At 37.2% G+C, this 14,397-nt stretch overlaps 1 protein-coding gene across 2 annotated transcripts in view; it reads left to right on the top strand.

Moving 5' to 3' along the window:
- The window catches only part of CCSER1 (coiled-coil serine rich protein 1), a 645,248-nt gene that overhangs the window by 256,333 nt on the left and 374,518 nt on the right, over nt 1–14,397 (top strand). For both annotated transcript variants that reach the window (XM_069855624.1, XM_069855625.1), the window contains exon 6: nt 28–238. In XM_069855624.1, the coding sequence (XP_069711725.1) occupies nt 28–238 (211 nt within the window). The remainder of the gene's footprint in view (nt 1–27; nt 239–14,397) is intronic.

The following is a 14,397-nucleotide window of genomic DNA, read 5'->3' as shown; positions in this document are numbered from 1 at the left end:
GTGTTTATCTATTTTTTCTCTTGTAAGGAACCTGTCTCTGAAGCTATCAAGGGATGTAGACCAAGGAGAAGCCAGGTACCCTCGTGTTAGCCAGCTAGCTGGGAGTCCATCTGTGGAGTGGCCCTTTACTGGTCTGGAAGAAGGTGGAGGCATTGAATCTTTACCCTTCAGATTGATGCTGCAAGATTGTACAGCTGTAAAGACTTTGCTTCTGAAAATGAAGAGGGTTCTTCAAGAGGTAATCACTCACTTTTTGTTTAATTAATTTTTTAAATTAATAAGCTAAGCAAATTAATGTGCTAAGCAGCAGAAAAGGGTCAGAAAAGTTTATGGAGTTGATGTCTTTTAATATTTCTTGAATATAAGGAGTTGATGCAGAAGTATAAATAGTAGTACCTCAGCATGGTGGAGGTCAGAAAATTTATGCTATAGCAGAATTTAATGGATACTGCCATCTTGGTGTGCAGAATGTAAAGCTTCTCTTGAGCTTTTACCAAAAGATTGGCAAGCTTTAGATCAAATTAAATTTTATTTTTCTCCACTAGTATTTTAGAGCTTTTCGGTTTTCTTACTGCCTTTGTTAATCAGTATGAAGTCACATGCAATTTATTCAGAGGAGAGCTTCAAAGTTAAAAAAAATGCTCTCTCAAATAAAAGGGCTAAAATTAAAGGTTCCTACTTTGATTTTGTCAAGGGTTTAGCTGTGATAGTTATCCATTAGTCTTCCTAAATAGCACAGTTTTGCTGGATTGCAAGCCTTATGCCTTCCAATTTCCTTCAGCTTGCTAGAGGTTTTCTGTATGCTGTTTGGCTTATTAATCACCTTCTGTTTTAGAATCGTAGAATCACTAGGTTGGAAAAGATCTCTTAGATCATCAAGTCCAACCATTCCTATTTGCTGCTAAACCATGTCTCTGAATCACATCGTCTACCCATCTTTTAAATACATGCAGGGACGGTGTCTCAACCACCTCTCTGGGCAGCCTCTACCAATGCCTGATGACCCTTTCTGTGAAAAATTTTTTCCTGATGTCCAGTTTGAACCTCCCTTGGAAGAGCTTGAGGCCATTCCCCCTTGTCCTGTCCCCTGTCACTTGGGAGAAGAGCCCAGCTCCCTCCTCTCTAACACCTCCTTTCAGGTAGTTGTAGAGAGCAATAAGGTCTCCCCTCAGCCTCCTCTTCTCCAGGCTAAACAACCCCAGCTCTCTCAGCCGCTCCTCATAAGGCCTGTTCTCCAGCCCCTTCACCAGCTTTGTTGCTCTTGTCTGGACTCGCTCCAGAGCCTCAACATCCTTCTTGTGGTGAGGGGCCCAGAACTGAACACAGTATTTGAGGTGCGGTCTCACCAGTGCCGAGTACAGAGGGAGAATAACCCCCCCAGACCTGCTCCCCACAGCATTTCTGATACAAGCCAAGATGCCATTGGCCTTCTTGGCCACCTGGGCACACTCTTGGCTCATGTTCAGTCGCTGTCAACCAACACTCCCAGGTCCTTCTCCTCCAGGCAGCTTTCTAACCACTCTTCTCCTAGTCTGTAGCACTGCATAGGGTTGTTGTGCCCCAAGTGCAGGACCCGGCATTTGGCCTTGTTAAACCTCGTGCCATTGGACTCAGCCCAGCGGTTCAGCCTTTTCAGATCCCTTTGCAGAGCCTCCCTACCCTCCTGCAGATCAACACTTCCACCCAGCTTAGTGTCGTCTGCAAACTTGCTAAGGGTGCACTCAATGCCTTCATCCAGGTCGTTGATAAAGACATTGAACAGGGCTGAACCCAGCACTGAGCCCTGGGAACACCACTAAGTGAACAACCTCCAGCTGTAGTTAACTCCATTTGCCACAACTCTTTGGTGGTAAATCCTGGCCATCTAACCAGTTTTCCACCCAGGAGAGGGTGCATCTGTTCAGGCCCAGAATTGAAATCATTATTTCTCAATCAGTTCCTGCTTATATAATGTCACAAGATTAAATAAATTTAAGAATTCTTGTCAACTAAGTAGATTTTTTAATCCTAATGCATACAGAAATAAATAAGAGTTATAATATTGTGATGCATAGCAGTTGTAACATTCAGCTGGTAAATTTGGCAGCATGCTCTGTTGCTTCTAGTGTGAATAACTGTATGCTTTGCTCAGAACAGTTCTTACCATGATAGTAGGTGTTAAGAATTTCATGTTCAACCTACTAAGTTAAAGTTGTGTAAGAATATACTGTGATTTTCTATATGGAGGTTTGTTGTGTCTCATAGTACTTCATCTTTAAAATTATTCACCAGGTAATGTCCACAAAAGAAACACAAGGTGTTCATGCAGCTCACTGGAATTTCATGTCCAGTTACTAATGCCTCCTTATGTAACTCATATTAATTTTATTTGTTCATCTTAATCATTCAGTCTTTTACTTAATTGCTCTTTTGTACCATATAATTTCCATTTTCCCATCTGACTGTGACACAGTGTGATTCTGTCCTTTCGTTTTCTTTGTCTTGCCTTTCTTTTGAAATCAAAATGGCCTTTTTCTAATTCTTTAGTTGGATGCTATATGTAATTCATATATAACATATATATGCTTTAATTTACCTCTATTCTTTCAGCACTTTTGAGATGGAATATCCTAGTAGTAGTATACATTGTTCTAGTACACAGATAAACAAAACTTCTACATAGCTTGAATGAAATGACCAATCTGATGATTGTTGAAAACTTTTACTACCTGAAATTATTATTTGTATTCTGTTTTTTAATGAGTGAGTTATATAATATCATTGATAGAAAAGGTACAGAGAATGCTGTAAAATGACATGTAGGAGCATACCTTTTAGTAGTCTTATCTACTAACTAGCTGTTTAAGTAAGTAGTGCAATATTCCAGTTCTGCTGATATAAATACACATAGTAATTCTTGAAGCAAAAAAATACTTTTCAAGATCATTGTTAAACTACGCAATTTTCCTGTCTCCATAAAGAAGATAGCTAGCTTGTCCACTATATAGTGGACATCATCCCTAGTATAATTGCAGGAGAGTGAATGAGCAGTGACAACAGTATATTCACAGTGTTTAAAACACATTAAAATATTAGGAATTAAACTACAAGCAGAATATGATTCAGAACAACCTAAATAGTTTGTTTGAACAACCAAAGAGAACTTGCCCTTGAAATTTATTACAAATGGATATTGGAATGACACAACTTGATTATCTTCATAAATACAGACATTTATACGATTATGCCACTTTTAAATTATTAGCGAAAGATTCCAGGAAAATATAGTTCCATAAATTGAAATATTGTATTGAAGAATCTGATAAACAAGTCAACTGAGCATATTTGGCAGGCAGTTTCCGTGGAGAATGTATCCTGTTGTCATTGTAACCAGATGTAATTTCTTAATCTAAACATCACTTCTACCCCAACCAATATTATAAATTAAACTCACAACAATACAGAATTAAGAGACATAAAAATAAAAATTGTTTCCTTATCATAGAACACTCTTGCATTTTCAGGTGTAGTCAAGCATAGTCTCTGGCAGGCTTACATGGTGTAGAAGTGAAATGTTTTATGCCTATGACAATATAAAATAACTATGTTTATAAAAATAATGTCACGTGTGCATCCACTTGAAAAAGTATGCAAAGCATACAGTCTACATAGGAAAAATTACACATGAGTACCAGAAAAAAAGCTGCAGTATTTCTGTTTTATAGCTGATGTTACCCATAGAAAAAGACATTACAGTAGTGCACACTGCTTTATTGAAAGATAACTTGTTAATTGAGTTAAAATATTAGCCCCATTATTCAATATAATCATTCTTAAGCACTGAGTGCTGCTTCTAGGTAACAATTTAATTATGATCTGCCAAAGTGTAAGATCAGCTAGCACAATATGCCTTTTTTTTTGGTTACAGTTGCTTGTAATTGAAGAATATAAATGGAAAACTGCATACAATATGTGCTGTACTGTGCTGCAGATTTATAAAGCTGTGAGTTTAGCTTGTTATTAGTCTTATCATGAAAAGGGAAATTGAAGACATGGCAGTAACTTGTAAGACTGAGAATGCTATTAGGTAATGTGTTTAGTAAAAGACTAATGAATGATCATTCAGTTAAGAGAATGAATTCCCATTTCACTTTCCATGAAAAATACCTTGAAAATGTCTGCTAATAATTTTTTATAGCTTTGGCCATGGAAGTCCCTTAATGCTTTGAGAACCTCATTGAACAAAGCTGAAAGTGGCCTGGAGGACCCTGGCTCTCAGTGATCCACCAGAAGTCGGTTCAGAAAGTATGTCTGAATCGATTCGGCACGTTTTTCTCATGGATGTTTCATTTTTGGTAGAAAAATGTGCAATAAATGGAGTAATGAAGACTTGTGGGCTGCAAAGTTTCATGAGTTACCAGAGTTTAGCAGCACAGACAGCTTGATAGAAGCCATTTCAACATATAAGACAATACAAGCTGTTAAGTAGACTGTAAGTTACAAGTAGTTCTTGATCTCCCTTTTCTCTCATTCTCAGTGATGTTTATTAAACTGTTTGGGTTTTTTTCCCTCAAAGTCTACTTGGTGAGTTGGATACATGAAATTGGTAGATTTACCCTCTCCTAAAAAATGGGTTCTTCACTTTCTACCTTCTGATCTCAGACAGGCCTTTCTACTGGTCTTCAGCTGTATGATCTTTTTTCCTCCATATGCTGTTATGTTTTCTATATTTATTGTATTTCTGGCCATGAATTAATTGCACAAAGTCAATGGGCTTCTAAAAATTAACTGTAGCTTCTTCCTTACTTATTGTGATCAACAGTAATGAAAATAGAATGCCTCTTTCACAAGCAGTATGGGCTTTTCTGTACTCTTCAGATGAGTCTGAAATTATGTCCGTCTATTGACTTTGTTATGATTTGACTTGTAGCTAACTGAGGCAATATTGAAGGCTGGCTTATTGAGGGGACGTTAAGGGCTTAGACTTTGTTGAAAGCGTTGGTAGAACATTTCAGGAAGAGACATATTAGGAAAACTCATAAGGTTTTGTGCCTGGCAGGAGAAGATCTTTATGCTGAAGTAAACACAGTAAAAAATACAGGTACTATGGGAAGGAATCCATTTAGTCAGTGGAAATGGTTTTTTTTGTTCGAACTTTAGATATTGAGCTTGTTGATTAATTTTACTGAATGTCTCTATAAAAAGAAAATTTTGCCTACTTTTAGGCAAGATTTTCTACAGGTCACATTTTACCTATATTCTTTATGAAATATGTAGGTTATCAACTACATAATTTTACTTTATATGTTTTTATGGGGCTATCAGAAGTGACCTTAGTAGTGTAAGAAAAACTAAGAGAAAATTAAGATATGTTGTCTGTAATTTGTTTAATTCGGAATGTAAATTATTTAGTGCCGGCCCATGCTTCTTTCACAGCTCTGCAAAATACCATACTGGCTGTAGAGCTTTAGAAATGTAAGGTAATTGCTACGATTAGCAGTAGGGATAAGTCACTCTGGACATATATTGCATACTCTGTTTTAGTAATTAATCATTTATTTTACTGAGGGAAATTGCAGCTGTCTGTGGCTGTCATTAAAATTCATGTGTCCAATACAGTGGGGTTTGATTGCACTTGAAAAAATGAGAAATGTGGGAAATAGCATCAAAATCACTGTGAGACTGGCCATGACAGTTGCCTGAGACTTGGGGGACAGAGTGAGACCACTCAGTCTGCAATTAGTCTGTCAAATATCACTGACTACATTACTTCTCTCCATGCATCTTTCACCTCATCAGGAAAATAAGCCTAATTACAGAGTCCCCTTTAATGCTGCACTTGCAGTCTACTAATGGCAACTACTAAGTGAAAGCTAAGTGTAGTTTGCAATATTCTGTCACCTGACTGGTAAGCAATATGGAATTGGCCTTGAACTATGGTTTTTAAAGACATTTAAGCATTTCCTGCAGTCCACTATAGAATGTATTGTGTTTACTAATACTGTCTGTTAGTCACTTAGGAAGCAATTGCAAGTTTAATACACTGTGAAATACTGCAGGTTCTTTTCCTTTAAGTAACTTTGTAATTAACCACTGTAGCATTACTGATTTATTCAACAACTCTGCATTTAATGCAGTCCCTTTTATCAACTAATTCATGCTAGAAATTGATAATTCTTTCATTTCATGGTGTGTTGACACTGCATATACCCATAAATTTAAATAACTACTAATAAAAAAGTGCTAGATTTGGTAATTGGATTTAATTTTATTGTATTAAACTGTTTCTTCACTTGGAAAAACACATTGGCGTACCCTTGTCCATCTACTTGCAAAGAGAGAGCAAAACACCCCATTGGTACACTTGATGTGTATTTTCTAGTACCATATCTGAGGACAATGGAGAATATTGGGTGCCAGTGGATATAATCAGATATTCTCTTTGGCAGTTAAGATGTTTTATTTATAAGGCATTTAATAGGAACAAACCCCCACTAGTGTTTGTTATTTAGCTAGGTATTCTCAAGACATAAGACTTTTCTTTCTCCTGATGTTTTATAGACAAGCTGCAAAGGGCAAATACCGTCTCCAGCATTGTCAGAATGTATGCTGAACTTAGCATACCTACCTACCTCTGAAGTAGGTTGCAATATTGAAATTCTAGTCCCAATCCTATTGCTTAGGTTTCTTGGCTGAATACGTGTTAGTTCAGATAATAAAAAGAATGTGCTAGAGAGCTGTTGGATTATTTTGGTGTGTGCAATATGGATTTCAGTGTGTGCAACATTTAGAATTTCTTGAAATTGGTAACAGTTGTTTAATGGTACCTGGGAAAGTCACCGATTCATTTGGAAGACCTCATTTGGTAGAAGTAGAGCAGTTTAGGGAATGATTTTAAAGATGAACTGTTAAGAAAAAGATTGTATATGTCTGTATCTTAGAATCATTTAGGTTGGAAAAGACCTTTAAGATGGTTGAGTCCAGCCTTAAACCTAACACTGTCAAGTCCGCACTAAACCATATCCTGCATCTACAGAGATGATGACTCAACCACTTCCCTAGGCAGTCTGTTCCAATGCTTGACAACCCTTTCAGTGAAGAATTTTTCCCTAATATCCAGTCTGAGCCTCCCCTGGCACAACTTCAGGCCATTTCCTCTTGTCCCATCACTTGTTACGAACAAACCAACAGCCACCACGTGATGACCTCATTTCAGGTGGTTGTAGAGAGTTATAAGGTATCCCCTCAGTCTCCTTTTCCCGGGACTGAACAAGCCCAATTCCCTTAGCTGCTCCTCATAAGACTTGCTCTCTAGACTCTTCACCAGCTTCATTGCTCTTCTTTGGACGTGCTCCACCAGCTCAATGTCTTTCTGGTAGTGAGGGGTCCAAAACTGAAAGCAGTATTCAGGTTGCGGACTCACCAGTGCTGAGTACAGGGCAATGGTCACTTCCCTGGTCTTGCCGAACACACTGTTTCTGATGCAATCCAGGATGCTCTTAGCCTTCTTGGCCACCCGGGCAAACTGCTGGTTCATATTCAGTTGGCTGTAAACCAACACCCCCAGGTCCTTTTCCACCAAGCAGCTTTCCAGCCACTCTTCCCCAAGCCTGTATTATTCTATGGGGTTGTTGTGGCCCAAGTCCAGGACCTGATACTTGGCGTTGTTAAGCTTCATACAATGTGCCTGGGCCCGTTGATCCAGCCTGTCGAGATCCCTCTGTAAAGCCTTCCTGCCGTCAAGCAGACCAACACTCCCACCCAAATTGGTGCCATCTGCAACCTTACCAAGGCTGTACTTGATCCCCTTGTCCAGATAATTGATAACGATATTAAGCAGAACTTGCCCCGATATTGAGCCCTGTGGAACACCGCTTGTGACCAGCTGCTAACTGGATTTAACTGCATTCACCACCATTTTTGAGCCCATGCTCATGATGAAGTTCTTTTGCAGGCCACATTCAGACCATTTTTGAGCCACACTTTTGAGATTATCAGTCTTAAATTAAAAAAAAATATTTTTTAATATTAAAAAATAGAAATTTTCTCTTCTCCATTTATGTTCTGTTTGTTCTGCTGCTGATGTGGTAGCTTAATCCCTGTGGTCTACATACATCTATGTGCTACAGCCTTATTGAAATCAGATTCACCATGAAATACATTGTCCTCCCACATGTAGAGAATGGTTGGACTCAAAGATCCAGTGGGTCTTTTCCAACCTGGTGATTCTATGATTCCATGTGTCTACTTCATGTATTCTGAAGAAAAATGATTAGTTTTTTTCTTACTTCTCCTGTGGTGTCCTGAAAGAAACATTTTCATATAACTGTGTGTTGTCCTCCAGGTCAGCACAGATTTACATAGCGTGCTGCCCCGGCCTCTTCAACAGCCAAGTCTTAACAGCACCTTAACAGCATTAAAAATAGCAACCCCATTAATACGTAATGTCCCAACATCAGCAGTTCTGTGCAATTGGCTGTGATTAATTTGTGGCTGAAGACCATAAAATTGTAACAACTACAAAAATGAAACCGTATTCCCATTTAGAATTCCATGGTTTAGATCAGTTGCTTCAGGGCAGTCAGCTAAATCCCACCTGACACTCCTTGGCAATGGAGCTGATCACACCAATTACATTTTCTGATAAATTGGCAAATACTGAAAAGTGCATTGCAAAATAATGAGCAAGCAATGGAAGAAATCCATAAGGTCTGTAAAAGTCTATAGAAAAAATTGATTCTCCATTGTTAGAGGTCATGAGTAATTTTGAGTGAAATGCCACACTTAGTACAGAGGGTAGGTGGAAGAGTTTCTGATAAGAAAACAAATAATACTGCCAGATCTAACAGATTTCTAAATGAGTTATCTAGTTCTTTTAACAAGAAGTGATTGGAAATACGAGTATTTAGAAGTTTAGTGCACAGCACCTAGGTAGCGTTATGACAGAATTTTCTACAAATTTACTGGGTTTGTGGATATGAAAATACAAACTCATCAAACACTTCTATAACTTATAAAGGAGCATTTAGTATAAAGCTTACATAGTGCCATTTCCTCTGAGTCCTAGGGGGCCTACAAGAAATCTAGGGAGGGACTGCTTACAAAGGGTTGTAGTGATAGGACTAGGGACAATGGGTATAAACTGGAGAGGAGCAGGTTTAGACTAGATGTAAAGAAGAAATTCTTCACCATGAGAGTGGTGAGACACTGGCACAGGTTGCCCAGGGAAATTGTGGCTGCCCCGTCCCTGGAGGTGTTCAAGGCCAGGTTGGATGGGGTCTTGGGCAGCCTGATCTAGTGGGACATGTCCCAGCCCATGGCAGAAGGGTTGGAACTAGATGATCTTTAAGGTCCCTTCCAACCCAAACTATTCTATGATTCTATATTAAAACTGAAAAATTATACTCATTTATATAGTTTCTCAACTTCTGAAATTTCACAGTCCTCTATTCCTTCTGTATTAAGATTTTTTTTCTTCCTCATGATAGGTTTCAGAGATTTCCTGACATAGAAGAATGACTGGTTATATAGATAAAGCAGTAAAACTGATGATATGTAACTATTGCCATAAATGGATGTACAAGAAGAATAAAAAAGTAATGGATAAAAATGTAGGTCTAGTATTCAGGTAGCAAAGTGCAAACCATGCGTTTAGTTACCCATTTCCATATTTGTGTTTGTATACCACTGTATAGATGATTTGGCAGAATTTAAATTTAAGCTCTTAATTAATATTTCCCTTACCTTTGATCAGCCACAATTTATGAAACAAGTGCTAGTGTAGTCACAGGAGAAATTCTCACAGTTCACAGCATGGATCTTGGTATAGCTCTGTGCTGCAAATTTATTTAAAGTTTTATCTGCACAATGCACGTCATTACTTTGTAGCCTCGGTTATCAGAACAGTGCTGACCATTTTTCTAGTGGAAGAAAGAAAATATGTGAAATCTGTTGATATAGCATGCTCGTATGAATTCATGATTTTGGTCAAAATAACAGTGCTGATTTTGTGCATTCTGTCTCTGCTTTAATTCATGAATATGCAGTGATTTGTTTGAAGGGTGACATAATGATTCTCAGTGACAGAAAAGGAATCTTTTTTTTGGAAAAGATGTAGAAATCACACATCAGGGACAAGGAACAAATCTACACCTGGTTTTGTAATTGTCCAGAGGCACGTGTAATTTTAATCCATTTCATATAAAGAAATATTGTGTATATCCAACAACCTGTATTTATGTGCTTTATATACCTTAATATTATAAATGTAAGAGTTCTTTGCTTTTGATCAGAGCCTCAGCTGGATGTGAAGCAGTGTAGGTCCATTTACTTGAGCTGATACTTAGTGGCTTCTCAGAAAGCTGCTTTCTTCATTTTTCTCCTTGGGTTTTTATTTTCACTGCGAGTTTGAATTACAGACAGTAATCATCAATGTGATGAAGAAATCATGGATGAAAAATAGAAATCTAGCTCATATGTAGGAATTAATTTTTTTTTATTTAAATTGAAAACTGTTTTCCATCCTGCATGCAATAAAAAATTTTGGGAAGTTGTCAAGTGAAAGCGATATCCTTATTTATAAGCTTAAAAGAGAGGTTTCTTCTTTTTATCAACTGTTGCTTTGTGAAACCTCTGTGAAGATAATCTAGATAGGAAAAATATATGTTGAGAAATAATTCATGTTGCCTCAGTAGAAACGTAGACCGTGTCATGAAGCAGCTAAGCAAGGATATAGTTTGATGACTTCTGTCTTTTAAGTGGAATAGGGGAAACTAGAAAGAACAGCTACTCAAGGATCACTTTCTCGGATCTTTATCTATCTTATGTGAATCTATTTTTCCTCTTCCTATTGGGTAAATCATTGCTGATCTTTTGTTTGTTTGTTTTTTTAATATGAGGAAAACCACTTTCAGGTCATGGGTACAAAGTGCTGCTGTAGAAAAAGACCACCAGGTTTCCGTTACGTGCCATCCCATGCAAAATCTCTTCTAAAAATTATTCTTGACTTTTTTATTTAAACTATGTTATGAATTTAGATGGTGATGAATTAAATGCTCGAATCTCTAGTGTATAGCCATGCGAGCCTTGGTCACCTGTGCAAGGCTTTTGCTGCTATCTGGAAATAACACAGAGAAAGCAAGCAGTATTTCTGTCAGTCATTTTGCTATGAGAAGACCCCACCCCCCTGTGGAGTTAGAACACCTAGCAGTCTTTGTGATGCAGCTTTGGATCAGATGGTGTCTTAAACTTGTACTCCTAGCCTGTCTGATATTTATTTTCCCATGCACAGTGCTTGGAAGCAGTGATTGCTTTCAAAATGAGACTAGCATGGTGCATGTGGAGAGGGACAGTTTAGTGTGTCTGGATATTTTGTATATATATATATATATAAAAAAAAGATTCAACCAAAATAGTCACTAAAGATTTAAGTGAATCACAGATATTAACTGTTTGGTCCCACTCATGAGGGGCCTTTCCTGATTTGCCCCATGAGAAGGAAGAACTTTGCATTCCTTTTGTGTAGGCTACTTTGACATTTAGAGAGTCAGCATTTTTTGTGAATGCTTAAACTGAACAAGGTAAAGTTTAAGATGACCCAAGATAAAAATACTGCTAATCATGCTGACCTTTGTAAAAGCAGACAACTATCAGAAGTTTATGCTGGCTAGTTCTCTTTCAAAGCTCTTTAAGGCAGTGGAAAACTCTGCATTGATATCAGTGAGCTTTTGATAAATCCATGAATGAATAAGAGAGTGACATCAAAATTAATTGGCATTCATAGTTTCTGTTTGTATGTAGGTGTCATTGTAATTCACATTGTGGTGGTGCCAGACTGCCTTTTTTCATTGGGATTGTAGTGGGTACATAGCTTTCAATTATTTATATATTGTTAGAATAAAGTAGTTAGAATGATACATGTGGCTTTGTAATACACACAAGCATACAGTTCTTACAGGTATAACCAAAATAAGCCCACTATCTCTTCCTAATTATACTGATGGTGGTATTGAATTTATTGCTAAAATTGGAAACCATACTAAAAACCTGTAATATAATTCCAGAAAGAAAGTATTTTAGAAATCTTTTTTATATATTCATATAATTGGGTTTTTTTTCCACAGCATAAGCATCTTTCTGCTTATCTCATGGTTATGGCACATTTTGGCAGCTTCTTGAACAATTTATTATATAAAAATGTAACTGTTAAGTATTTAAAATCCCAGCTTTTCTAGAAATAGAATTACGCAGTATTACTTGCATAAATGACTTTCTACTATTCTAGTCACTTTAGGACTTGAATTACATGCAGTTTAATTGGGTACAATTAGTAAGAATTAGTATACAGCAGTACACCACTATTAGAATTAGTATTAGATTTCTAATTATATTGTTATTATTCAGTTTTCTTCCCCCTATACACTTCCATCTGAATACTGTAGAAGATCTGAGAGAAGCATTTTTTAATATCTTGACAGCATTTAAAGATAGAAAAAAATGCGTTGTATGAGTGCCAAGTTTCTGGTTTATCCTTAAGCAAACTTGGATGATCTTTGATCCTAGAATACTGTCATCGCATAGCATTATGTTCTCCGTACTGTTTAAATTGATACTGTTTATAAGTGATTTTCAGAGGTGTTGGCAGGTGTTTGAAATGTAGTGTGATCTTGCAGACACTACTGGAAAACAATTGGGATTTTGGTAGTTTGATAGAGTAAGTGTTTTGTTATGGAATATCTTTACATCAGAGCTGGAAAAAGACACCCTGAGCATGTAGTATGGTGAAAGAATCACACAAGGTCTTCAAATCATTGCCTACTTTCATTATTCTCGTTTGTTCATGTAGTAGGACCAGGATATAAGTATAGAAAGTCTTCAAGAGCTGTTATTCTTGTGCTGGCTTTTATCTTTTGATAACTCATTTAGTTTTGCCTGTGCCACCATAACAATTCAGAACTTCATTACATTTTCTGTGGAGTAAGGATAGAAATGAAGATTTTTGACATCCTGGGAACCAGAAATAAGTGTTCTTCCAGGGCTATTTCAATTAGTCAGAATAATCCAAATTTACATAGCTATAAACTAATTTTTCATTCATCTTTTTTTTTTTTCCTTAATGCAATGCTAGCAGTCATAGCTTTATTCATGTGCATCATTCAGGAAGGCATTCTGTGCAAGTTACTCCAAAAAAACCATCTTGGTTTTAGCATCAAATTCTTGCCATGATATAGCTGCGCAAAGGAGAGGACATGAGGCAAGGATGAAAATATGGAAACAGAAGAAAAGCAGTGAAATCTGAACTAAACATGTGCCATAGAAATGCTTCACTGGAAGTGTGGTTGTTTAAACTAGTCTGGCACCCTGACAGGCCTGCTTCTGTATTTGGTATTTGCTGAAGCAAGTAATTTATGCTGACAGCAACTTTGCCAGTACTGCAAGAATCCTATTTCACACCTTCTCCCTTGTTTCTAAGAGCAAATATACTTTATTTCTTGTTTCTGGATCTTCTTGTCATCTGTCTTACTGGTCTTGCTGTGTTTGGTGCATCTACAGTTTTGTATGTTTGTCATGAACTACAGAAGTAAGATCTAGCAGCTGAGCTTTTTAGCTTTCTTAAATCCATTTCTTTTGTTTTGTAGTTTTTGGGGTTTATTTTTTGATTTTGTTATTTGGCTTTTTTTAAGACAAAGCAATATTGCATCATGTGAGAATTGAGCCTCTGGTCTGCTGCCCCAATTACTGCTAGTGTTAAAAGTTTTATCACTTTAGCAAGTCAAGAACTCGTATTTTTCCTCCTTAATACTGTCCCCTGTTGTAAGACTGTGAACTCTTAACTGCAAGGGAAAGTAAGAAGACAAAGACTTGGGGTAGCCATTATTCCAGACAGCTTTTGGAGCAACAACATGAAGTATTCACATGCTGTCTGCTGAAATTCTCAAGTTATCCTGAAATTATACTTTGGGCCTTGACATTATTCAGGCTTGTCTTGCTCCTCACCACAAAGTTAATAAGTTGCCTCACCTGTTTTTGTTTATAATTATATAACATACAGAATTTATTCTGAATTGTGAGAATTCTAGTCATTAGACTGTGAGAATTATCTTAAAAAAATGGGTTTTTTTCTTCCTATAATAGGTTTTAAGGCAGAGGTTTATTTAGAGAGGATTCTGCTTCCCCATGCATTAATGTCTTGTAATGCTGTCAGTTAGAGGAGAGGGCACTGTGTACCGCTGGATACCAGCAAAGTGGCTGCTTGTACTTGGTTTCTCAGCATGACTGGTAAGTGCAGCTGAAATTAAAATAATGACAGTAACGAAAGCTGGGCTAAATTTTAAGTAAACTGAAGCACAAACTGTAGTTTATGTATTTTTCTGGTCTTTATGTAGACCCATTCTGATAATTCTTAATTTTCACTGAAAA

This window comes from Phaenicophaeus curvirostris, chromosome 4, assembly GCF_032191515.1.
Source record: "Phaenicophaeus curvirostris isolate KB17595 chromosome 4, BPBGC_Pcur_1.0, whole genome shotgun sequence".
In the NCBI taxonomy this organism is placed as follows: Eukaryota; Metazoa; Chordata; class Aves; order Cuculiformes; family Cuculidae; genus Phaenicophaeus; species Phaenicophaeus curvirostris.
Note: the sequence above shows the minus strand (reverse complement) of the source record. Positions and strands in the feature narration are given on the sequence as shown.